The sequence below is a fragment of the Arachis ipaensis genome, chromosome B9 (assembly GCF_059453495.1).
Source record: "Arachis ipaensis isolate K30076 ecotype BB chromosome B9, ASM5945349v1, whole genome shotgun sequence".
In the NCBI taxonomy this organism is placed as follows: Eukaryota; Viridiplantae; Streptophyta; class Magnoliopsida; order Fabales; family Fabaceae; genus Arachis; species Arachis ipaensis.
Window position 1 is genome coordinate 149,392,832 of NC_142444.1, and position 26,832 is coordinate 149,419,663.

At 39.1% G+C, this 26,832-nt stretch overlaps 2 protein-coding genes and 1 long non-coding RNA gene across 3 annotated transcripts; 1 reads left to right on the forward strand and 2 right to left on the reverse strand.

Moving 5' to 3' along the window:
- Positions 1 to 135: 135 nt before the first annotated feature.
- LOC148546760 (uncharacterized) lies at positions 136 to 5,230 on the reverse strand. The gene is made up of 2 exons (XR_015899813.1): positions 4,241 to 5,230; positions 136 to 4,188 (listed from the first exon to the last, which is right to left on the reverse strand). It is a non-coding gene; the product is annotated as an uncharacterized LOC148546760 (long non-coding RNA).
- Positions 5,231 to 5,502: 272 nt separating this feature from the next.
- Positions 5,503 to 7,898, reverse strand: ATPQ (ATP synthase D chain). Its single transcript, XM_016321046.3, has 5 exons — positions 7,581 to 7,898; positions 7,002 to 7,083; positions 6,029 to 6,093; positions 5,850 to 5,936; positions 5,503 to 5,775 (listed from the first exon to the last, which is right to left on the reverse strand). The coding sequence occupies exons 1-5, from the start codon at positions 7,749 to 7,751 to the stop codon at positions 5,674 to 5,676; spliced, it is 507 nt and encodes a 168-aa protein (XP_016176532.1). The 5' UTR covers positions 7,752 to 7,898; the 3' UTR covers positions 5,503 to 5,673.
- Positions 7,899 to 17,841: 9,943 nt separating this feature from the next.
- LOC148546761 (uncharacterized) lies at positions 17,842 to 18,580 on the forward strand. The gene is made up of 2 exons (XM_088498359.1): positions 17,842 to 17,931; positions 17,998 to 18,580. The coding sequence occupies exons 1-2, from the start codon at positions 17,842 to 17,844 to the stop codon at positions 18,445 to 18,447; spliced, it is 540 nt and encodes a 179-aa protein (XP_088354485.1). The 3' UTR covers positions 18,448 to 18,580.
- The last annotated feature ends 8,252 nt before the right edge of the window (positions 18,581 to 26,832 follow it).

The window sequence follows — 26,832 nt, forward strand, 5'->3', positions numbered from 1 at the left end:
TGTTATGATTATTATTATTATATTAGTAATCTTCACTATCAGCTTATCTTATGCACTGTATGTAGTATGTACTATGCAATCAAAATTGTTAATTAATTAACCTGAAACTACTGTGCACTTTGATAGGTTTAGAGATTAATAGAATTGGTAGGTTTTATTGATGAACTAGGAATTGCAAATCACAACCCCTTATTAGAATACACGGTTGGAACTACCAACTGTGGAGGGAGTTCAACCTCTCGAGTTCTAACAGAAAATTCACAAAACTAAAAACTAACTAATCAACTAGTATTTATAGGCCGCAGCTAGGATTAAGACTACTGCCCTCAGGGCTAGTTTAGCTCAAATAGAACAAACAAATAGCCAAATAACAGCAAGTAGGAACTAAAACTAGCAAGTAGACTATTTACCTCTCCTTGTAAACTAAACAAAACTTGTTTCTATCATTACTCCCCCTTGGACAACCACCTTGTCCTCAAGGTGGAACTCAGGAAAGGAGCACCGCAGTGCGGCAACCTCTTTCCAGTTGTATTCGCACGACAGAAGTCCCTGCCAGCGGACCAAGTACTCCAAGGAACTATCCCTTGCTGATCGAGACGCCAAAATACATGAGGGTTGCACGATTAGTTTGCCATCTGCCGCCATCATTAAGGGTGAAACCTAAGGTTGCTGTGGTTTCGGGACAATCTTCTTTAATTTGCTCACATGGAAGACCGGGTGCTTGCACCCTTTTAGGAGTGCCAACTTTTATATGCCACCACCCCCACTCTCTCAAGTACTTGAAAGGGTCCATAAAAGCAGGGACTGAGCTTTTCATTCATCCTCCGAGCTAAAGAACACATTCTAAGGTTGCAGCTTGAGATAGACCTAATCACCTAACTCGAACTCCACATCCCTTCACTTCTTATCCGCTGCTTGCTTCTTTCTGAATTAAGCTTGAGCCAAATGCTGTTTTAATTCAGCTAAAATCGCATCCCTGGTGGCTGTCAGCGCAGCCACATCCTTGACATGCAAAGGGTATGTTTTTCCATGGAATAGAATCGGGCATACACGGCCTAAAATGGCATAGTCTGGGCGGATACGTTAAAGGTTGTGTTAAACCAATATTCTTTCCATAGTAACCACTCCAACTACCACTTCGGATACCACCCACAAATCATTGGAAGTAAGTCTCGAGGCACCTATTCACCACCTCTGTCTAACCGTCGGTCTGCGGATGAAATGCGGTGTTGTATTTCAGCTTAGTGCCTGCGGCATAAAACAATTCAGACCAGAATCTGCTCATGAAACCCTATCACAGTCAAAACAATCAATTTTGGAAACCCATGAAGCTTCACCATTTCCTCAATGAAAATGCAGCCACTTCCTTCGCCAAGAAAAGGTGTGATAATGAAATAAAATGGGCATATTTGCTCAGCCGTTTGACCACCACAAAAATGGCGTCTATGCCCTTCGACTTGGGTAAACGGACCATGAAGTCCATCATCACATGTTCTCATATCCTCTCCGGAACCGGTAAGGGCTGCAGCATCCCTGCCGGCTTAAGAGCGGCACACTTGTGACTTGCCTTGTTGGCAAGTAGAACAAGTTGCAACATAATCTTTCACACGTCGCCGCATCCCTTACCAATAGATAGCCACAATGAGTCTCTTGTAAGTTCGAAAATATCCAGAATGTCTTCCAACCCACTGTCATGATGCTCGGGCAATAAGGAGGGTATTTGAGCAGAATTTGCCGGCAAAATTGCTCTTCCCTGATAGAAGCAGAACAACCTCCCCTTCTTTAAGGAATAGCCTGAAAAATCCTCAGATTCCTGCTGCAAAGCCATTATTATTTTTTGCAGCTCTAGATCTCCTTGTATCTCAGCATCCACATTTTTCCATAGACTCACGTGCATTACCGAAGCAGCATTGGCCATCATCTGCCGTGAAAGAGCATCTGCAGCCTTATTTTCCATCCCCAGACGATATTTGATTTCAAAGTCCAAGTCCAGCAGCTTTGTTGTCCATTTGAGATGAGTCGGATCCATCACCCGCTGATCAGTGAGGATTTCAAACTCCTCTGGTCAGTAAGCACAGTGAAGTGACTTCCCATCAAGTAGTGCCACCATTTCTGGACTGCAAGCACAACCACCACTAATTCCCTCTCATAAGTAGATATTGGGCGAGCTCTTGGTGACAAGGCTTGACTTAAAAATACAATCAGTCTCCCCTCTTGAGATAACATAGCCCTCACCCTTCGCTTGAGGCGTTGGTCTCTATGACAAACTCTCGTGTAAAATTTGGGACAACCAATGTAGGAAGTGCTGCCATGAGGGATTTAAGTTTTCAAAAGCCGTCATAGCCCGATCATTCCATTCAAAAGCATTCTTTGTCAGATCTATCAATGGTTTGGCAATAGTGCCATACCCTTGCAAAAACTGACCATAGTGCACTATGAGGACTAAAAATCCCCGCAAGGCACGTAGGTCCTTAGGAGGCGCCCAAGCATGCATGGCTTCAGTTTTGCTAGGATTTGCAGCAATTCCCTCAATCGAGACGATATGACCTAGATATTCAATAGAAACTGTAAAAGTGCACTTCTTGGCATTTAACACAAGCTTATTAGCGATTAATATGTGAAAGACTTGTTGCAAGTGATCGGCATGGCTCTCAATGTCTCGGTTGTAGATCAAAATATCATCGAAGAAGACCAACACAAACTTCCGTAATAGTGGCTTAAGGATGTCATTCATTAATGCTTGAAATGAAACCCGGTGCATACCATGAACTCATAGTGTCGCTCATGCGTCTAGAAAGCAGTTTTGTGAATATCCTTGCCGTGCATCCTAATTTGGTGATAGCCCGACTTTAAATCCAGCTTTGAAAAAACCGTGGCTCCGCCCATTTCATCCAAAAGTTCATCAATGACCAAAATCGGAAACTTGTCTGGCACGATTATCCCATTTAAAGCACAGTAGTCCACACAAAACCTGCAACTCCCATCTTTCTTCTTGATCAGCAAGATGGGACTAGCATAAGGGCTCATGTTAGGCCAGATGATTCCCAAAGCCCACCTTTTCGAAACCATTTCTCCAATCACCGCTTTTTGGTGGTGTGGAAAGCAGTAAGGCCTAATATTAATTAGGGACTGCAGCTTCTTCCTTTGAAGGAATAGCATGATCATGTGACTGATGCGGCGGTAAACCTAGTAGGGTTGAAAGACTGCAGCATGTGCATCCAACACCATTTGTATTGGTTGTGGAACACTTGTGACTGAGGCTGAGTGCAGAGTTAGACCACCATAACACAGTTCCGGATCACCCTTCAACGTCAAAGCCTCCCCACCCTTGAATATCTCTATCCGAAAATCCTTAAAATTGGCTCAAATGACCCCGAGCTTATTTATCCACGCCAGCCCCAAAACAAACTCAGCCTCATTGATGGGAAATAGGTAAAAATCCGCGGTTATGGACAGCCCCTGGAAGCTCAGTGTTACCTCCTTGCATCTGCCCTGTCCCTCTGAATTGCACCGATCTGCCACCTTTACCGAGAACCTAGGTGTGGTATCTACAATCAGACCCAACTCCGCTGTGATTTCTGGTTCTATAAAGTTATTCAAGGCACCACAATACACCAGCACCCGCAAACGACACACCTTCACCTCGGCCCACGCCTTGAACGACCTATGGTGGCAATTAGAGCACGGAAGTTTGAGCTTTAATTGCTCCACTGCCTTTGGAACAGCTTCGTGCTCCAACCAATCCCCCTCCTCAGCCTCAGGTTCCATAATCAGCAACTTGAATTCCTTGTTCTTGCACACATGCTCCGCTGAGTAAGGTTCACTGCAGAAAATGCATCCCCCTCGTGCACGTTTAGCTTTGTAATCCTCATTGTTAAGATGCCTCACTTCCCGCCGTTTCGGAGGCTCCATCAATGATTCCACATCCTTGCTTGCTGGGACCGTCGCTACAGATGCAAGCACCGGCATGTTAGTAAAGAAGTTCTGTGGCGCTACAGATGCTGGGACCGCAGCGCCATGCTACAATTCTCCACCTTCTGTGCCAATTGACCAATTCCATCAACTCATCCATGGTCTGGAACGAGAACAACCTGCATTCTTCACTCACCTCAAGTCTCAACCCATTCAAGAACAAGTCAATCAACAATTTTGGAGCCAGACCTCGAAGGGGACAGCGTGCAACACAAACTGATTGACGTAGTCTCGAACCATACTTGTTTTAGTTTCAAGTTTCAACAACGATTGATACGGACATTGCAACCGCTCAGGTTGAAAATGACGCAGAAACGCCATGTGGAGGGACTGCCATTGCAGCGTCGGCGCAGTTGCCTCCCACCACCGAAATCACGTGAACTCCCGACCTTCCATGGCGAACGTCACCACCACGAGCCACTTCTCCTTCGGCACTGCTCTGAGCAAGAAGAACTACTCCATACGCTCGATCCACGTCATCGCATCCTCGCCAGGAAAGATCGGGAGCTCGAGTTTCCGCCATTGCTCTGGCGCGCTTCCAGTTTCCTGTCAACCACCGGCAATCTATTGCAACCCCGAAGATCCCCACTCGTGATGGACTGGCTATTCTCCATGGAATCCACGCGCGCGTCGATCCACTGCAACATCTCCTGCAATGCACGACAGAGATCTTCGGCGATCAAATCGCAATTCCATCACATAATTCGCTCTTCCATTTTTTGCGATCGTGGTTGCACTTTTCACCACAAGCTTTCAAGATCCGAGGACTTCTGATACCAGTTGAAAGGTTTAGAGATTAACAGAATCGGTAGGCTTTATTAATGAACTACAGATTGCACATCACAGTCCCCTAATGGAATAGACAGTTGGAACTACCAATTGTAGAGGGAGTTCAACCTCTCTAGTTCGAACAATTAATAGAAAATTCACAAAATAAAAAACTAACTAATGAACTAGTATTTACTATTTATAGACAACAGTTAGAACTAAGATTACTGCCCTCATGCCTGCTAGTTTAGCCCAAAATGAACTAAATAGCCAAATAACAGTAAGTAGGAATTAAAACCAGCAAGTAGACTACTTCTCTTCTTGTAAACTAAACCAAACCTGTCAGAACTGTGGTTAAATATCAGCCATTTATATTCGAACAAGAGAAGGAAAGGGTTTTCTGAATTACCCTAGGAAGGCCATCATGATAGTTTTAACCAAGTTGTTGGGGGAGATTGCTTCTACTCATATCGATGGTTGAAGAATGTTGGCAACATCCATAGAATCCTATTTCATGAATTTAAGCCCAGTAACGATTAAGACGTCCAGAAAATGTATTCAACCTTTTCTGTTTCAATTAAATATGTTTTCTTTCGAAAACTTCTCTCCATTGCCATCAGAAATGTCAACCTCCGTATTTATTTAATAACAATTATAATTATCTCTTGAAACATTGCCAGCTTGAGCCGACTCTACGATTTCTAATCGGTTGAACAGACCCGAAAGAAAACACAATTTTATTGAGAGCCGCGCAAAGCAGTATTTTCTTGAAATGATGCACCAAAATTATGGTAACTCCGAAATGGGTTTATATAAAGAACTTGGAAGTTAAAAAAGAGAACAGAGTTACAAAGAAATCACTGCAGTAATTATTAAACCAGCATGGGAACACCAGCTTCTGATGTTTTGCTACACACTGAAGTTTTGAACAATTTAATAGCCCCAGTAATCGTTCCTGATTTCATCTTCATACTTCTTCAACAGTTCAGGATGCTTGGCAAAGTATTCATCATATGTCATGGTATTAATCTTGGCCTGCCAAAAAAACGTGTGAGAAATCATTCAATTTTATTAAACATCAAAAAGTTTGTGTAGTGATTTCTAATTACCTTCATTTCTTGTACATCAGCTATTTCCTTCTCTAAACGCTCTGACTCCTTGAGAGACTTCTGCTCGGCTTCTTTAAGCTCAACTAACTGCGTCAGAAATACACATACAGCACTTAAATTGACAATGTCTTTCACTGAGAAACATGAACAACTATTATCGTTTAGACAAAAGTTCTTACTAGTTGATCGAATTTAGTTTTATATTGAGGAGTCACTGTGTCAACATATTTGGGGATCTCTATGCCTGCGGAGAACCGTCAAAAAACATCAGAACTTGAATTGGTTGGTATATAAATATGTACAAAGATCCAATTTTAACTGCCCTAAAAGAAAAAGCAAAAAACAAAAAAAATTGTAAAAAAAAGTTATCCAACACTGTATTATGACATCAACAAAGGTTTGTACCTCTTCGATAACTACCTCACAATCTATATCCGATTGGTTGTTTCAATAATCTCATGCGTGTAAGAATGTTTGTGCTCTCATTTTCACAAGCATCCCAATCTTAATTGCTAGTTTAGTTTGCTACATTAAGCCACATTAACAATTTCTTTCAATGTACATTAAAATATGTTTCAAGTTAGAAAATTCACCACTAGTTTACTGAACCTTATCCACCATTCAATAAAGGGTATTTGGTACCCTTCGTAGGAATATCCATATATATCAGGCCCAAGTTTGAACAATAAACAAACTTTTGCCTGATAGGGATTCAAACAGAGACGGATTCATGTGTAACATTGTGGGGCAAGTAACTCCCCTAGGATTTGGAAATTTATTTAGTAGTACATAATAGTGATATTTATTTGTCCCTATTACGTTATTAAATTTGACCACACTATTAAATTATTATGATAATTATTTGCCCCCACAGTCAATTTTTTTAGATCCATCACTGGATTCAAATGCAGGTCCAAACCAAATTAGAGCCTGGTATTAGGCACTAGCCTGCTAGGAAATCAGAAGCATAAAGCTGAAGTACTGCTCTGCATTGAAGAAACAAGAAATACCCGAGCTTACATGAAACCACATGCATTTCAAATTCCAGTCCCCACTAAATTGGTCATATAAATAAACAATATATTATGAATGTTAAAAGAAAGCAACACACACATATGAAAGGGTATTCACAAACAGAGTTAATGAACATACTCTCGTAATGCTCCTTGTACATGTCCACCAAACGAGAGCCAATTCCCTTCCTATAATACTCCCAGTCTATGGGCTCTGGCTCCTGCACAATCCAAAATAACAATTAAAAAAAAGTAATAACCTTTTTCCCCTGAACAATGATTAACTAAGCAACCTCTGTTACACACACAAGATCTTCTGATTTTTCAATTAAGTCTCCATTAGTCCTAAAAAATTTCTAGCATAATCAGTTAATCACGTCCAATGACAAAACCCTAATATCAAACGAAAACAATTAAAATAACAGCAAATAAATTATGTACAACAATTATTCAGAAATGTGTCCCAAACTACATCTAATCCCTAGAATAATAATAACTAATGACGAAGAACACTAACGAATTGGTAATATTTCCGAATTCACATCAGAATAACACACAAGTCACAAATCGCTCTAAATAAGTGATTACTTTTTCATTTTCGCTCTAGAATCTAATCGATCTAAAAGTAACAGGAACAATACGAATTTTTGTATACACAATCGAAATTATTCAATGCGAGGAAACGAGAGATCCGTGAGGATCAGAGAAGAAAACGAACCTGGCTAAACTTGGTTTGGAGCTGGGAGTTAACCTCGTCGAAGGTACGACGAAGGTTATTGAACTCCCTGCGAGCCTCGTCGGAGACGATGAGCCTCGCCATTCCGTCCCAGTCGATGTTCTTTCCGGCCTTGAACACCACATCGGTAACCTTCTTCACCGATCCGCTCATTTTTCCTTCCTCTTTCTTTTCTTTTCTGTTGCTCTGAAATTTTCTCGCTGATTTTCTCGGCCACCAAACGGCAAAGGCAAAGAGATGCTGTTTTTGGGGAGCTGTGTGAGCTCAGTCTCCAAAACACCCTGATGCTATCACCCCACTATGGGCCGGGTTCTAACACTTGCATCTTTATGGGCCAGTTCATTTCTGAATTCTGTGTAATAGCCCATTTATGATCCAAACCATAATAATCCTGGCCCAAAAAGTAACAAACTGATGGCAATTTCTCCTTTTTGTTTAGATAGAGATTTTGTTCGGTTTTATACTATAACCGAACAAAGATATATTTGAAAAATAAAAAATATTTGTCCAAAAAAATATATATTATATGTATATTAAAAATAAGCTATTAAATAAGTAATTATATGTATACATTGTTTTACACAATTTTTTATATATTTTTTATATTTTAATATGTATTTTATACTGATGATTAAGTTCATAATTACTTTTTATTTATACCCTGATCTAAAACAAAGGCCAGACCCAAAGCAGAGAAAGCTCAGAAGACAGCTATCGAGTAACCGATCTCCCAAAAGGTCGGACAGAATGCTACAAAGTGATAATTCCCCCTTAAAGGAGTTATAACTAATCCCTACTATCTCTCACCTACTTCTAGAAAAGAGATCTCAACAATCTCTAGAAAAAGGGGATGGTTATCCACCACCAATAGTGGAACTACTCCAACAGTGATTATTGGCTCATCACTTATAAATACACTAACATCCCTCAGGTATACTAAAGTTCCAATATATCAGAAACCTGCTTAACTCCTTACTGACTTAGGCATTGGAGTGTCTTGCAGGTACCACCCGCACCTTTTCAAAACACACAACTTGGATGATGGCTCTCTGACGTAGGACAAGTCGGAGACCACTCCCTTTAGCATTTGGGCCTAGCTTTCGAGCCCAAACATCATCCGATTTCAGGTAACCCCCGGAACATTGGCGATGTTGTCGGGGACCTGGAGTTCAACCCTTGATAATGGTGGATGATCAACATCTAGAAAGACGAATTACGTCCAACTTCAGATAAAAAAAATAGAGACCCTTTGGAAAACGAGTTAGAACGACGAAGAGAATCGGAGAGCCAACTCCGAAAAGAGCTGCACAACAGAAGAGAGATTGAAGATAAACTAAGAAAATCAGAATCCAAGCCAAGGAAAAAAAAGTCGGGATGACAAAGACTTAGTCTTTATTGGAGGGGACGATCTTTTCTCTAAAGAGGTCATGCATGCAAAGGTCCCAAGAAATTTCCAACATCCCAACATGGATTCCTATGATGGATCCACTGATCCACATAATCATCTCAGCAACTTCAAAAAAGTCTACCAGGTGGGAGAAGATGGTACAAAATCTGACATCTTCTGAGGATTCAAGTCTACAAATAAAAATCCGACCTCCTTTAGAGCTTACGAAGAAAATTCAACCTCTTTTAAGGGTCGGACTACAATAAGGTTGAAAATCTCTGAGCTTATAAGAAATAATCTGACCTCTTTTCGGAGATACGACTTCTTTTGGAGCAAGATTCCAAGTAAAAAATGGCCATAAGAAGGTCATACGAAGAAGTTTCTCAACTGGTGATCTCATCCTAATCCGAAATGATATCGGACCAAAATTGGACTAAGAAAAGCCGACAACAAAATGAAAAGATCCCAACAAAGTCACTTAAGACTTGGAAAAGAACTACTACAACACATCCGACTTGATAGAAGTATTCTAAACCATAAGGCATTACAGGATGAGGCTAAATTTCACAAAGTGCACCTTCACTGTAGAAGCAGAAAAATTTCTAGGGTTCATACTCAACCAAAGGGGACATTGAAGCTAACCCGACCTGCTTGAAAGGAGGTTCAACAATTAAATAATATACTTGTAGCTCTAACTTCGTTCTACTACGAAAGAGTTACAACTTCACATGGACCCAGGAATTTGAACAAGTCTTTCAAGAATTCATAGTCTCAACCTTCAATTCTTACCCGACGTGAAACGGGAGAATAGCTCATTTGATATTTAGCTGTGGCTGACAAAGCAGTAGCCTCTGCATTATTCAAAGACGATGACGATGGGCAAAAGCTTGCCTACTTCACCAATAAGGTACTACAAAGAGCTTAGCTCAATTATTAGAAAATTGAGCAAGTTGCATATGCTTTGATCCTAGCATCCTAGAGATTGTGACCCAACTTTCAAGATCAAACCATCAAAGCTCGAAATAATCAACCATCAAAGCCCGAACTAATCAACCCAAGAAGCGTATCCTCCAAAAAATGGATAGTGCAGGGCAGATGCTACAATGGAATATGAAGCTGTCCGAGTTCAATTTGAAGTTCGAAACTTGGACGGTCATCAAGTCGAAATACTTGACCGACTTTCTTGCAAAAAAAACAAAAAGGGAGCTCCACGACTAAGAGATGAATCATCAAACAAAGCTGGTAGTGGGGCAGGGATCATCCTCAAGAATGAAGAAGGAAAGGTTAGGCATATAAGCCAAGAGCAAAATGGTCAAGTTGATGCCCTCTTCAAACTAGCTAGTACAAAGCCGGAGACAATAATAAAATCATGATTCAAGAAACACTACAATCACTTTCAAGATGGACATCCTCGCAATCTAGGGATGGATAACTCCAAGCGTTGAATATATCAAATTCAACATTCTTCCTTAAGAGTAAAAAAAAGGCAAGGAGATTAATGAAAGAAGCTCAATACTACACCTTAGTTTGTAATATTCTCTATAAAAGAGGAATCTCAACACCTCTATCAAAGTTTGTCCCGACTTCAAATATAAGAGGTTCTAGATGAAACCCAAAGTGAAATCTGTGGAATTCATCTGGGGGCAGGTCACCGGCAACAAGGTGTTACGAGCTGGCTTCTACTGACAGACTTTTCATAGCTCACACAAATACTACAAGCATATGGAACGACTCAAACCACCACTAAAGAATCTCCCTTCCGACATGCATATGGCACAGAAGTCATGATTTTCATTGACATAAATAAAGAAAAACCAAGGGCAACATTCTACAATGAAGTTGGAACACAAAAGAAGAACTCGACCTCTTTCCATAAATTTGAGAGCAAACTCAGATAAGAGAAGAGGCTTTGAGAAATTCTACAATGAAGTTGGTAACATTCAAGCTCAAAAAGAAGAGTTCGACCCCATTCCAGAAATTCGAGAGCAAACTCGGATAAGAAAAGAGATTTTGAGACAAAGGATGATTACGAGATTCGCCACAAACGACCTCATCCTGATGAGAAATAATATCGGACTATAGAGGTCGGGTGAAGAAAAGCTGACAGCAAACTAGATACGACCCTACAAGATTACTGAAATCTTAGAAAAGGGCTACTATAAAATGTCCGAGCTCAAAGGTGACGAACTGCCAAGGTCACGACACACCTCCAACATAAGGAGATAATACAATTTCTTATAGAAATTGATTTTTTACAATTAAAACACACTAATTGAAGCTCAACAAATCGCAAAAATCACGGGATGATTCTATAGAAATCGCCCGGATGAAGCGACGAGGAACCAATTGGTAGAAAGAAGTTACATACGCGAATTGGAAAAAAACAACAACACCTCGAAACAGCTCGGGCCAAACGGGTTGAAAAAGTTGTGTTTAGAACAAGTCGCAAAAGTAACTTAACTAAATATTCCCCTCGAGGCATAAATACGACTTAACAACTCGACCCACACAAGTAACAAATGAATCGTACAAAATTTCAAGCCCACGATATCATCTCTACAAGTTCTAAAAATAAACGATCTAGTCGTATAAAATGGAATAGTTTCACAAAAACAAGTTGTCCAAAGAAAACTTGTTCTAGCATCTACAATAACATAAGGACAACTCAGATTAAACGAGTTGTACCAGTCAACCATATTTTCAATGAACTTGTGTCAAGTACAAGTCGTATCTATCTGAAAGCAAAGCTTTAAAAGTGATTTGTATCAAAACAAATCATTAAAGTAAAGTATTAAAAAGTTATTTGTATCAAAATGAATCACTAAAGTAAAATCAAAACAATCATTTAACCAAACAACTCGTATAGAAAAGGATTTGCAAAAGAAAGAAAGGATTGTAAATATTTCGAACAAAATCGAAAAAATCCTCTAATTAAAACAACTCGGGTAAAACGAGCTGTATCACACACAAGGATAAAACCCTTGTAAAAACTAGAAAGGGAAGAGAATAAGCATATAATTCATTCACTTAAGGCGCCAATTTATACTCGACAAAGCACAAAAATCACGAGCCAACCTTTTTAATGGTTGCTTGGATAAAGCGACGAGGTTCAAAATGGTGTCCAATGGTTATAATACGGCTTGATGATTTAAAACAGCTCAAGTTCATGAGTTGAACGAAATCGAGTAAAAAATAACCATATGATCTAAGTAATTTGTATTAAAACAAATCGCGCAAAACAACTTGATATATAACGAGTTGTGTTTCAAAAAAGTGACTTGTATAAAAAATAAGTCATCTATAAAAAACTCGGAATGAACAAGTTCAACAAATCATTGAAAGGCTTCATTCGATAATCCGATCTGCTTGATTGCTCGAGTCCGACTTCATAAAGCTCGACCTCGAGCAGGGGGCACAATGGATAAAGCAACGAAGTTTGATGACTATAAAGATGATATGATATTTTAAAAGGACTCAAAGTAAAAAAAGTTGTACTTAAAACAAGTTGTGAAGTCCTAAAAACAGCTCGAACTTAAACGAGTTGCATGAAATTAGATCAAGAAATAGCCACGTTTTAATTAAACGATTTAAAATGAAACAAATCAAACCTTAAAACTACTCATATAGAACAAGCTAGACAAGGTTATACTCAGAAATAATTACGAGTTTTGAAATAAACGATTTGTATCAAAACAAGTTGTACGAAGTCAATACTATAAGTTTCAAAAATGATTTGTATTAAAACAAGCCACGAAGCTACTCGAACTAAAACGAGTTGCATGAAATCCGATCGAGAAATAATTATGTCTCAAAATAAACGATTTGTATCAAAAATAAAGTCGTTCAACAAATCTACAATCTTCAAAACAGCTCAGTATACGAGTTGTATAAAATCAGAATAAGTTTCAGAAAGGTGATTTATATTATTAAAACGAGTCATGCATCCTCAAAACAACTCGAACTGAACGAGTTGTACGAAACTAGGACAAAAAATATTTTCTGGTTAAGCAAGATGTGTTAAAACCAATCATACAGAGCCTACAAGCCTTAAATAAACTCGGAAAGAACAAGTTGTACAAATCAATTCTAGGAAAAAGGCTAGGCCAAAAAAGAGAGCAAGTCAATGTGAAAACGACTTATAATATCAGGTCACCAAATGACAAAGTAACAACTACACTACAACAAAGTGATAGCACACGAAAAAAGTGTGCAAATGGTTACGAAGTAACATTACGAAAACGGTACATCATTCAAATAATATTGAGTTGACCGATCTCCTTGACTTCAGACCTCAAACTACAAACAACTTCTCCACAGCTCAACATTTTGACTTGATCATCTGATTGCTCGAGTTCAACTTCATAAAGTTCGACCTCGAGCAGGGCACTGTTCATAACCTGGCCCAAAACATAAGTCAGGCCCAAAGCAAAGAAAGCCCAGAAGACAGCTATCGAGTAACCGACCTCCCAAGAGGTCGGACATCGGACAGAATGCTACAAAGTGATAACTCCCCCTTAAAAGAGTTATAATTAATCCCTACTATCTCTCACCTACTTCTAGCAGCGAGATCTCAACAATCCCTAGAAAAAGGGGACGGTTATCCACCACCAATAGTGGAACTACTCTAACGGTAGTTATTGGCTCATCACCTATAAATACACTGACACCCATCAGGTATACTTAAGTTCCAATATATCAGAAACCTGCTTAACCCCTTGCTGACTTAGGCATTGGAGTGTCTTGTAAGTACCATCCCCCACATTTTCAAAACACACAACTCGGACGACAGCTCTCTGATGCAAGGCAAGTCGGAGACCACTCCCGTTAACATTTGGACCTAACTTTCGAGCCCAAATATCATCTAGTTTCAAGTAACCTCCGAAATACTTTTTTTATACGCGTAACATAATTGTCAAAAAATATGGAGAAAAAATCCCAAAATATAGGAAGAAAGAAAAATATGATACGTACACTATTGTCCAATAAAATGATTGTGCTTATACAACTTTGTTAAATGTAGTACCATTACCAATATATAATTTTACCTTTTTTACATTTATATAACATACAATTTTTTTTTTTTGATACTTTAAACTCACAAAGTTTCCAATAGAGGAGGTGAGCGACTTACAAATCAATAATCCAATAACAACAAAATCACACCCAAAATCATCTAAACAGAAGAAACACAAAAATCACAATATATATAAATATATATATATATATATATATATATATATATATATATATATATATATATATATATATATATATAAAACATACCACAAACACAAATCTAAAAATTTTTTCCTTGCAATTAGATCACCTCGTCGGTACGGTGTATACTATCTATCTGACTTTATTGAGTATCTATCTGACTTAATTATTATGTTATATTATAAGAAAATTCGTGTGTATTAATAGTTATATGAAGTTGGTCTCTTTAATTTTGAATGTTAAAACACAATGCTGATTAGCAATAATTAATCAATATTTTGCTAATTAAGTGAAACTTATGTATGGTGCTCAAGTGTGGATTATATCAGAACATGTCTTCCTCTAATCTAAGGAAGAATGTTTTATAGATGATCGTGCTATACATCTAACAAAATGGCATATATATACATATAGATAGATTAATAGATAGATATTAATGAGTATCAAGTAGTTTGAGAATTGAGACTATATTATTATATGTTTAAATAACATGAGATGAAACCAAAATACATGTGAAGATTGATTTGCACTTCATAACTATCAATGCTCACATACACTCACATTGCAATATTTCTTTATTAATTTTCTCATTACAATATTTCTTTTGAAAAATGAAACCCGTCAAGCAGGCCAACCATACACCACACTAAAAGTTTAGAAGAAAAAAAAAGAAACAGCTAAGGAAATCTCCATTATTCCCCTTTATGTAAACTATTGTTCACTCCGTCCAAGATGCCATTATTGACCTTAATTTGCCATGTTAATGTCTATTGACTTCAAGACGATGAAGTCAAAAGGTTGGACTACTTGAGACTTAATAATTTATATTGCATGTATTGTATCATCTTTAATTAATTCTTTCTGTTTCTATTATTTTCTATTTCCTTGTTATGTTTAATATGGTTATATATATAAACTTTACAAGAAAATAATTCAAATTTTAAATTTTAAATTTTTTTCTTTTACAAAAGTTTAAAAAATAACAATTCAATAAATAAGGCACAAACCAAATAAGGGTTTAATTAGATGTTGATATATATACTTTGAGAGACGGACAAATCGATTCCTAATTTTTTAGTCTGCGTATTTGCGGACATTTAAGTCTATGAGGTTTTAATAATACATTTAAGTTTTTGACTTTTCAAAATCTGGACACATCGATTCCTGAGTTTAATTTGTCCCATTTTAAAAACTCTCCCACGTATACATTCGTATTGACCAGGTCAGTACAACGAGAGTTACATTTGATTCTTCCGTTAGATCTGACAGATTCAAGTGAACATAAGAGATCAATATGTCCAAATTTTAAAAAAGTCAATAACTTAAATATATTTTCAAATTTTGAAAAACTTAAATGTCCACATATCAACACAATTTAATAAAGGGAGGAAAATTATAAAGTAATAAAATAAAAAGTTAATCACCTGTAATTTTCATGATGTATGAGTTTTATTATTTTAATTTAAAGGTAACTAAATTTTTATTTTTTTTCATTTTAAAAAAGAGTGTGATTTATATTATTATATAGACAGAGATATTTCAATTTAGTTTAATTTCCGTGCATATATAGTAGTTTTCAATTACAACTGTGATATGTTCCCAAAATGTCAACATATAATAGCTTTTGAATCCTTCACAAGACAATATTGAAGACTCTTGTTTCTTGCGAGATGAAGCTTTCGAAGTGTGATCGGCTACGAAGTCTCTCAGGGGTTCGGAAGTATTCTCCTCGGAACTGGTAACCTCGGCGTGGAACCTGCAAAAAGAATTCCGACGCCCAAGTTAGTGCTCGATTATATAAACTTCAACAAGCAAAAATAAAAGTAAAGGGATCTGCCGGGTTTGATGCTATGGAGTGACTTTTTCTAGTAGCTAGTGATTGTTCTTTTTCACTTGCCTTAGACGAGGTTTGCTCGTCTGTTTAAATAGACCGCGTGGTAGGCAAAAGTGGACGTTTGAGTAATGTTCGGCTTTTTAGGGTTTGTTACCGTGAATCAATGTATGAGTTTGATTAGCGCGAGATTCTTGGCACTTGCGACGTGTTTGACCTATTCTCGGTTGTGAGTTTGTTAGCCGAGGATATCGGTTAGGTACACAGCCCCCAAGCTCGGCATGGGGAACATGTTGAGCTTTCTATATCCTCGGCTCATGAAATAGGTCTGTTTGGTTGGATGTAGTGTCTGGGTAGCCCCCAAGATCAACGTGTTTCTCTGGCTGGGCTTGCGTGATATGGGCTTTGGATATTGGGCTTGCACAATGCTTGTTGTAGGTGTTCTACGTGTTGTTTGTTTCTCTGCCTTTTTTTTTGGAATTAGGGTTGCGTGAGCGGTTTAGTTAATGGGAAGTGGAGGGGCTTCGTGGGATAGTGTGTCATAGTAACGCGTTGTCCCCAGTCTGTTAGGCTTCCTGGGAGCTTGGCTTTTGTTTGGCATGATGAGCAAAAAAGTATGTACTTTTAATCTTTTGTTTTCTTCTGCACCTTCTCTGTTTGTCTTCTTCTCTCTATGAGAAAGAAAGGAGTTGTTGTTGATGAAAACGACCCTTATGGTTAGGTTGATAGCGATGTTAAGTCACGGGTGTCTGTATTTGATACTGTGAAAATGTTGTCTCAACTGAATGATGCCAGGTGGGTCAGGGGTGGTGACAGTCTGAGAGTGAAGTTCTTACCTTGTAGTAAAAATGATAGAGTGTGCGAGAAAATGGGTGATTGGTCGTACTTCTATATTTATACATGCATTTTGACTGAGCTTGGGGTTCGCTTCCCCTTTACTGATTTTGAGTGTGGTGTACTGTCGCTGCTGAATTGCGCCCCCATACAGCTGCATCCTAATTCATGGGCCTTCATTCGTGCCTTTGAATGTTTGATAGAGTATTTGGGGTGTTACCCCTCATTGGGGGTTTTCTTTTCATTGTTCCAGGCGAAGGGGGTGTGGAAGGGGGGTTAGGTTAACTTAAGTAGTCATCCAGGCCGGGTAATCTTTAGTTTGTACAAGTCCTCTTTCAAGGATTTTAAGGAAATGTTTGTTAAGGTTCTGGTATGTGAAGATTGTTACCCGTTCTATCTTAACTCCCTAATGGAGGAGAGGTTTTCTGTGTTTTGGTTGGCTGAACCTAGGCAGGTGTTAGAATGTGAGAAGAGGGTAAGGAGTGAGGATTATATCATTGGGTTCTTGATTTCGGTGATGTCTTCGGCTGAGTTACTTTCTATTTCTGCTCTGTTGAGACTTGAAGGGGATAGAGAAGCCTTAGATGAGTATTTAGGTATATCTTGTCTCTTTGTGTTTCTGGTTTCTTGCTATATTTAATTTTTGACTGAGTTTTGTTATGGTGTTAGGTGAAAAGGCGTCAACTTTGATGACTGCCAACCTTAAGGCTTACGTTAATAAATCTAAGAAAAAAGAGAAGGAGGGTTCATCTACTAACGTGGTTAAGGAAAAAGGTGGGTCCGTTGAGCAGGAGATTCTCTTGAAGAGAAAAAGGGGTAGGGGTCCTTCAAAGATTGTGGGTTTGACTGATCAACGGGAGGATGAAGCTATGTTCTCAACCAAGGAAATTAAGTCCGCGCATTAGAGCCAGCTTGTTTTGCACGGGTATAAGGATGGGCCGAAGAATTCCATATGGTCAGCCTCGTATTCTTTCATGGCGGTGGCTGATGAGGTGGCTCAAGTTGATGTTGATATGAAAATGATTCATGAAGCTGGGAAGATAGGGGTTGCTCGTTATCTGGAGGTTAGTTGGTAATTGTATTTGTTTGCATTTTATTTTTTGTGTTGTAATGTCTTTGTTTTTTTTAAGGTTATTGGTACTCGATTGTTGTCTATTGGGCGGACGTCTAAGCTTGACGCCATCTTGGAAGCGCATAATGTTGTTGCTATGAAGAAACTGAAAGAGTTGTTGCAGGAGAGAGATTCGAAGTTGGAAAAGTTGAGGGCTGAGTTGAAGAGCTTGAGGGAAAAGGCGAAAGCTTCCGATGCCGAGGTTAAAAAGATGAAGGGAGATCTGGAGGCGGATCTTGCCAAGAATGAAGGATTGAAGTCGAGGGTTGTTGAACTTCAGGAAAAGGTATTGGCTGTGTTCATGATGGGTTTCGATCGTGCTGTTGCTCAGATTGGTGTGGTTGCTCCTGAGGTTGATGTCAGCTTGCTTGATGTGACGAAGATTGTAAGTGATGGTCGACTTATGGATGATGGGACGTCGGCCGGGAATCAAGACGAGAGCGTGTCGGTTGAGAAGGGTGGAGATTAGAGGATCTATTTGTATTCTGAATGTCTAATTTGTATTTTTTGAATTTGAAACTTGTTAGGTTAGGAGTTTGTACCCCTTGAAGGGTTTAGATTGTTGTTTTGTAGTTTTCGAGACTTGTATGGATTTTGTACCCGATGAGGGTTTGATATCGAAATGCGCGCATATGTATTGTAAAATATTTGTTTATTGCATTTGGATTGATATACATAGATATGATATGGGGTGGGGGACCTCATTAAAACCTCTCCAAGAGAAACTCAGTGTGGGAAAAACCTTGTGAGTAGGAAAAAGAGTGTCTCCCCTTGCCCATATCATGTTAGGATAAGTAAGACTTTAATGAAGATACATTCCAGATTCCAGGGATATTGATCCCTTGTAGTGTTTGGAGCTTGTATGCTCCTTTGCCGAGTATTTTATAACTCGGTAAGGTCCTTCCTATGTTGCGGCAAGCTTTCCATGGGATTGTGGTTTACTTGCTTCTTCGGTTCGTCATAGGACAAGATCATGTTCGGCGAACGTTCTGGGCTTGACCATTTTGTTGTACTTTCGCTGCGTTATTTGTTGCATAGCTTTGTGTCTTAGATCGGCTTTAGCTCTATCTTCCACGATTGTGTCTAACTCTATTTGTCTAGTGCTGGTATTGTCGGTTGCTTGTGCGATTGCTGCTCTTGTTGATGTGATGGCAATTTCGACTGGGATAACTGCTTCCGCTCCGTAGACAAGTCGGTAGGGAGTTTCTTGTGTTGTGGTTTGCTTTGTTGTATTATAACTCCATAGAATTTCTGGTATTAGGTCGGCCCATTCGCCTTTGGCATCGCCGAGCTTCTTTTTTAGTGCAGTTAAGATTACTTTGTTTGCGGCCTCGACGAGTCCATTTGTTTGTGGGTGTTCCACTTATGAGAAATGATGTTTAACCTGAAAACCCTGTAGAAATTCTGCCAGGTTTTGGTTGGTAAACTGCCGACCATTGTCAGTTATGATGGCTTGGGATAGACCGAAATGGCAAATAATATTTTTCCAAATAAAAGATCGGACCTTATCGGCTCCTATTTTTGCCAAAGGCATGGCCTCGATCCATTTTGAGAAATAATCAATTGCTACAATTAAATATTTCACCTGGCCGGGGGCTTTGGGGAACGGACCGAGGATGTCAAGCCCCCATTTGTCGAACGGCCAGCTTACCTCCGAGGTGTGTAATAGCTCGGCCAAGTTATGTATTAGTGATGCGTGCTTTTGGCAACTATCACATCTTTTTACTTTGTTGATACAATCTTTTCTCATCGTCGGCCAGTAATATCCAGCTCGTGCTATCTTTGATGCTAAGCTCATTCCCCCGGTATGGTTGCCACACACTCCTTCATGGGCTTCGTCCATGGTGACTTTTGCTTCGTCTGCACTTAGGCATTGTAAGAAGGGTTGCGAGAAACCTCTTTTGTATAGGTCGGTCCTTATGAGTGTGAAAGACGCTGCCCTCCTTTTAAATGCTCTGGGGTCCTTGGTTGTTGTTGGCATACTTCCCGTTTGTAGCTTTTGTATGGTGTTCTCCAGTCCTGATCCTGTGATATGAATAATATCATTTTGCTGAAACTTGGTTCAGCGAGGGTTAGTTGAGATATAATAGATTCATGCATGTTTTTCCAAGTTGTCGCTAGTTTTGATAATGCATTTGCTCGGGTGTTTTGTTCCCGAGCTATATGTGTGATTTGTATTGAATGAAATTGGGGGATGAGGTCTTTACCAGTGTATGATATTTTTCTAATAATTGATCTTTTACCTGAAAATGTCCTGTTACCTGCTATACGACGAGCTGTGAGTCACAATAGACTTGGAGGTGTGTTATATTTAGGGATTGTGCTAGTCGTAATCCGGCGAGCAATGTGATAAGCTCCAATTTTGTAGTTTATCTTGTACTTAATTTGGGGGATTTTATCACCTTTTTCCACATTTATTCAATAAAATAGCATGGTTTTGTAATTCTCCCTAAATTTGTGCTTAAATGTAAAAACATGCTTTTTAGGCCTTAAAATAGCTAAATTCAATCCACTTTAATTCCATTCGATGCCTTGATATGTTTGTTGAGTGATTTCAGGTTCATAAGGCAAGTATTGGATGGAAGAAGTGAGGAGAAAAGCATGCAAAGTGGGAGAACTCATGAAGAAATGAAGGAACCGTAAAGCTGTCAAGTTTGACCTCTTTGCACTCAATCGATCATAACTTGAGCTACAAAGGTCCAAATGAGACGGTTCCAGTTATGTTGGAAAGCTAACATCCGGGGCTTCAAAATGATATAAAATTTGCCATAGTTTATTCACGTTTAAAGACGCACACATGCACTGTACGCATGCGTGCTGATGGAGCAGCGTGATTCACTAAAGTGAAATCGTGGCCAGCGATTTGTAGAGCATTTTAGGTCCAATCTAACTCATTTCTAATGCTATTTCATGCAAAATTCAAGCTGGGGCAAAGGAGGAGCAATTGTTTGAAGTGTTAGCATCATGTAGAGTAGTTTCTAGAGAGAGAAGCTCCCTATTCTCTCTAGAATTAGGCTAGGTTAAGTTAATCTCTTCTAGATCTAGGTTCAATCTCATGTTTTCATCTTATTTCCTTTATGAATTCTTGCTTCTAATCTTTTATTCTCATGGTTTGTAGTGTTAATTTCCCTCTTTGCTCTCTTTTGTGATGATGAACTCATGTTGGATTTGGGTTACATTTAATGCAATTTGATGTTGATGTTTCTTTCATTGATGAATTAAGTTGTTGATTTACTCTCCTTGCAATTGGTAGTTGTTAGATTTTATTATTCTTGCATATTTACCATGCTTTCCTTTATTACCCACTAAGTGTTTGACAAAATGTTTGGTTGGGTTTTAGAGTAGACTTTGAGCATTCTTGGCTTGGAAAGAGTAATTAGGCAATCTTGAGTCATGAAAACCCAACCTATGTTGGTGATCTAGAGTTGTTAGTTAATATCATTTTCATTGACTCTAATCTATTGCTAATCCAATTAGTGAGTTGATTAGGACATTTGGATTGAGATTAGCTAGTCTTGTTAGACTTTCTCTCATGGAAGATAACCTATATCTTCTTCATCATTGAGGATGACATAATAAGATAAATTCTTGTTAATTATTGTTATTAGTGACTAGGATGGAAGGCCTATGATCTCAATTCTTGCCATGAATGTCTCTCTTTATTAATTGCTTTTCTTTATTTTGCTTTCTTTAATTGCTTGCTTGATTTACTTTTCTTGCCATTTATTTTTCGCCCCTTATAAATCAAACCCCCTTGTTCCTTCATAGCCAATAAGCATACACTTCATTGCAATTCCTCGTGAGACGACCCGGAGTCTAAATACTTCGGTTAATTCTTATTTGGGATTTGTACTTGTGACAACGCAAATTTTTTATGTGGGAATTTTTTGTTGGTTTAGAACTATGCTTACAACGAAGTAATTCTTTTCTATAAGAAGAAAATCTAGACCATCGAGCAAATCTCATTATCACAATGCCTCGTATTCGGCCTAATTATTGCTTGTTTGGAATGAGAGTCTGATTGACTGCTCGGTTTGAAGATCATGTTTGTTGGTGAGGTATACGCCTGCTCCTGATCCTTCCGTATTTGAGGCGTCGTCCACATATAGCTCCCAAGTATAGTCTTGGTTTGGCTGGTCCATCAGTTCTGCTAGGAAATCTGCCAAGAACTGAGCTTTGATAGCTGACCTCGGTTCGTAAATGATGTCAAATTCGGAAAGTTCTATGGACCACTTGGTAAGTCTTCCTGAGACCTCGGGTCGTATTAGGATCTGTCTCAGGGGTTGATTTGTTTTGACGATAATTTGGTTGCTTTGAAAATAGTGCCTTAACTTTCTTGCTGTGAGTATTAATGCATAAGCTAGCTTTTCCATCAGTGGGTATCTTAGTTCTGCATTTTGCAGTGACTTGTTGACGAAGTAAACTGGCTCTTGTTTGTCTTTGGCTTCTGTCACGAGTACTGAGCTAACAACATTGGAAGTTACTGATAAATATAGGAGTAGGGGTTTACCCGAGCTTGGTTTCTGTAGGATTGGGGGAGAGGATAACATCGTCTTTAACCTTTGAAAAGCTATTTCACAATCTGTATCCCAATTAAAACGTGTTTGTTTCTTGAGTGCATTGAAGAAGTGTTGGGAGTGTGTAGATATTGCTGGTATGAAGCGGGATAGTGCGGCTAGTCTCCCATTTAGTTGTTGTATTTCCTTTATTGACCGAGGAATCCTCATGTTGATTATCGCCTCACACTTCTCGGGGTTTGCTTCGATGCCTCTTGCTGTTAGCATGAAGCCGAGGAATTTGCCACCCTTGACTCCAAAAGCACATTTCTCCGGGTTGAGCCTCATGTTGTGTTTTCTGAGCTGCTTGAATACCTCTTCTCCCTATTTGTTTGCTAAAAACATTGTCCATCAGGCGTTTATAAGTGGCACCTGCATTCTTAAGTCCAAAAGGCATAACTTTATAATAATAGTTCCCTAATTCGGTTATGAAAGCTGTTTTGTCCTTATCATTTGGGTGCATTAGAATCTGGTTGTATCCAGAGTATGCATCTAGGAAACTCAAAATATTGTATCCTGATACATTATCTACCAGTTTATCTATGCATGGGAGTGGGTAAGCGTCCTTAGGACATGCTTTATTTAGGTTAATGAAGTCTACACACATTCACCACTTACCTGATGTTTTTCTTACCATGACCATATTCGAGAGCCATGTTGTAAATCGTAGCTCCTCTATGAATCCTGCTCGCAAAAGGTTTTGGGTTTCTTCCAAACAAGCCGCTCTTTTTTTGTCACACATGTTTCGCTTCTTTTGGGATATTGGCCGAGCTTTTGGATCAATTTGTAGTTTGTGGCATATGAGGCCGGGGTTGATTCCAGGCATATCCGCGAGTGTCCAAGAAAACAGGTCGGCATTAGCCCGCAGTAGGTTGATGATTCTTTGTTTAGCTCCTGAAAGAAGAGAACAACTTATGTAAGTAAAATGGTCATCGTTTTTATCTAATTGTACTTTTCAAGTCGTCTGTTGGTGCGGGCCTGTCTTGAAGATCTTCTCTGGGATCGAGGTCAGTGACACTGGTGACGTTGGCGATATCATATATTTCCTTGTTGGTATTGGCGTTCTAATTGTTTTTTTATCTTATCTTCAGGCTTTCGTTGTAGCATTGCCGGGTTTCGATATGATCGGAGTGTATAGTGGCTATTTGATCCCCCTGTACCTGAAATTTGACACAGAGATGAATTGTTGAAACAATAGCCCCAAAAGAATTTAAAAAGGCCTGCCTAAAATGATGTTATAGGGGCTATTGCAGTTGACAACTAAGAATTGCATATCCTTGGTTTTGCTCAGGGGATGGTCGCCAATGGTTATTTGTAACCATATGCTGCCGAGGATAGATACACGTTCTCCCAAGAATCTGACTAGCTCCCCGGAGGATGGTAGCATGGCTTGTTCGCTGAGCTTCATTTTCTTGAAGGTGGAATAGAAAAGTACGTCCGCGCTACTGCCAGGGTCGAGTAGGACTTTCTTCACGAGGAGATCTCCTGCTTGGACAGAGATTACCACCGGATCGTCTAGGTTGTCCGTCCTTGCTTGGTAGTCGAATTGTTTGAAAGATATGTTCGGTGTTTGTGGTTTGTGGGTTGTCGCCTCGTTTGTTTGTTGCATTGTTAGCCTTTCTCGGAATTGGCGTTTGCATGCCGAGTTGGTTTGACCACCACTTGCAAATCCTCCTGAGATGCAGTTTATAACTCCTCTTGGCGGTGGAGGTTGTGTTATGAGTTTGTCTGATGTGTTTGTTGTTCGCTCTTGATGTCAGTCATTTTGACTTTCTGAAGGTTATGTATTTATCCAGGTGTCTTTGTCTCGCCAGTCTTTCTAGGAGGTCCTTGGCAATGACGCATTCGTCAGTCGTATGCCCGAAATTTTGGTGAAAAGCACAGTGTTTCGATTTGTCGACAAACCTCTGGTCTTGATATGAGCCAGCCCTGCTTGGTGGCTTGATTAGCTTGTTGTGTAGTATTTCTTTAAGGATGTCTTCTCTTGTTGTATTAAATCTCGTGTATGAGTCAAACTTCGGGGTTAGCCTGAAAGGCCTCTTAGAGTCCCTTGTTTGAGATTTGTCCTCCTCCTTTTGGGGCGGTTGTTTCTCGTTCCTCCGGGTCTCACGCAGCTCCTCAATTTTGATCTGTCCGGTTGCTTTGTCTCGGAATTCCTCCAAAGTCTTTGGTTTCGCGACGGCTATGGCCTCCTGGAACTTTCCCGGTCATAGACCGCTCTTGATGGCGTGGAGCTGTACTTCGGGATTGAGGTCGGGGATTTCCATGGCGGCTGTTGTAAAGCGTGTCATGTAATCTTTCAGGCTTTCATGTTGTCCTTGTCTGATCGTGCTGAGGTAGTCCGAGTCCCTCACATAGATCTTTGAGGCTGCAAACTGATTGATGAACAACTTAGAGAAGTCGTCAAAGCTGGTTATTGACCCTGCAAGTAAATTAGAGAACCATAATAACGCAGCACCATCTAAAAAAGTGGGAAAAGATCGGCACAGAATGGGATCGGAGTCACTATTCAAGAACATCATAGATTCAAATTTCGTGACATGAACTTTAGGATCTCCGATCCCTTTGTACGGTGCCAAAGTCATAGGAAGTGTGAAATTTTGAGGCATTTTAAAACTCATGATTTCTTCAGAAAAAGGGTTAGTTCATCGTCTCCCTGTTTTCAGGGGTGTTTCCCCTGTTTTTGCATTGGATTCTGATTGATGCTCCTCATGTTGTTCGGTATTTGCCTCTTTGTTGACGTTTTTCCTTTTGCCACCATTTTGTAGTGTAGCTAACAATTCGGCCATGCGCTGATTCTCTGCGAGCAAAACAGCGTTGGCCGCCATGAGATCAGCATTGGTCCGAGAATGTGGTTGGGTATCCGACTGATCCGTCATGCTTCGATTTCTGAAGAGAAAAGTAGAGCACGAGGTATGTGAAACAGTGTTATTACTAGGAAGAGAAATAAAGGGGGTTTAATTAAACTCGGCCCCACGGTGGGCGCCAAATGTTCCTTGCGAGATTAGGCTTCCGAAGTGTGATCGGCTACGAAGTCTCTCAGGGGCTCAGAAGTATTCTCCTCGGAACTGGTGACCTCGGCGTGGAACTGCAAAAAGGACTCCGATGCCCAAGTTAGTGCTCGATTATATAAACTTCAACAAGCAAAAGTAAAAGTAAAGGGATCTGCCGGGTTTGATGCTATGGAGTGACTTTTTCTAGTAGCTAGTGATTATTCTTTTTCACTAGCCTTAGACGAGGTTTGCTCGTCTGTTTAAATAAACCGCGTGGTAGAAAAAAGTGGACGTTTGAGTAATGTTCGGCTTTTTAGAGTTTGTTACCGTGAATCAATGTATGAGTTTCGTTAGCGCGAGATTCTTGGCACTTGCGACGTGTTTGACCTGTTCTCGGTTGTGAGTTTGTTAGCCGAAGATATCGGTTAGGTACATCTCTAGATATTAATTATTAATTTATTTACATATAATAATAATAATAATAATAATAATAATAATAATAATAATAATATGTATATATAAAAAATTAATAATTAAATCAATGATCATATATATTATTTAATTTATTTTTAATATATATTTTATATTTAAATATGTATTTTTATTTTTAGTGTATACGCAACATATATTTGTAATAATGAATATATAGTTGATGAACATGTTGATTGTATAATTTAGTATGCTATTGATTGTTAATTACAAACCTAAATATAATACACGACTATGTGGGGATGTAACTAACTATATATACATAATAAACCTGAATGTTTTGGTGGCCATTGATAACATGCCACTAATACATACCAACTATAGGGTATAGGGGGAGTCACATTCTTCGGCATATAGAATCATTGCCATTTTGAAAACTACAACACATGACCCCTTCTCCCAAATTCAAGGAATTCACACAAAGATCTCATTATACATATGGATACATCTATCAAGACTAAGATTAATTGGTCCATTAGGAAGATAATAAAAAATCTAAACAACGTGAATAATAGGCTTTGAATTTAGTTCAATATAAAAAAAATAAAAATTTTTTAAAAAAAAAATCATTCAAACACCCTCTTTTACCTTAAATTGTCTGCCACTCCACTCTCATCAATCATCCACCTCTTTGGTATTAGAAACTCCTTCACCGGTCATCATCGTTCACTTCAGTAGCCCTTTTTCTATCACTGTCGTGGAATTATCATCAAACAACCATCCACGTAGTTATTAAAATAATCATCCGACAACTTAGTGAAATAATTATCCAGCATTTGTTAATTGTATATACTTAAACTGAATCGAACAAAATAA

Coding starts and splice junctions, on each gene's coding strand:
- LOC148546761 (XM_088498359.1), top strand. CDS start 17,842: ATGGCGGTGGCTGATGAGGTGGCTCAAGTTGATGTTGATATGAAAATG. Junction 17,932..17,997: donor GGGTTGCTCGTTATCTGGAG/GTTAGTTGGTAA, acceptor GTTTTTTTTAAG/GTTATTGGTACTCGATTGTT.
- ATPQ (XM_016321046.3), bottom strand. CDS start 7,751: ATGAGCGGATCGGTGAAGAAGGTTACCGATGTGGTGTTCAAGGCCGGA. Junction 6,094..7,001: donor GTACAAGGAGCATTACGAGA/GTATGTTCATTA, acceptor GGTTCTCCGCAG/GCATAGAGATCCCCAAATAT. Junction 5,937..6,028: donor AAACTAAATTCGATCAACTA/GTAAGAACTTTT, acceptor TTTCTGACGCAG/TTAGTTGAGCTTAAAGAAGC.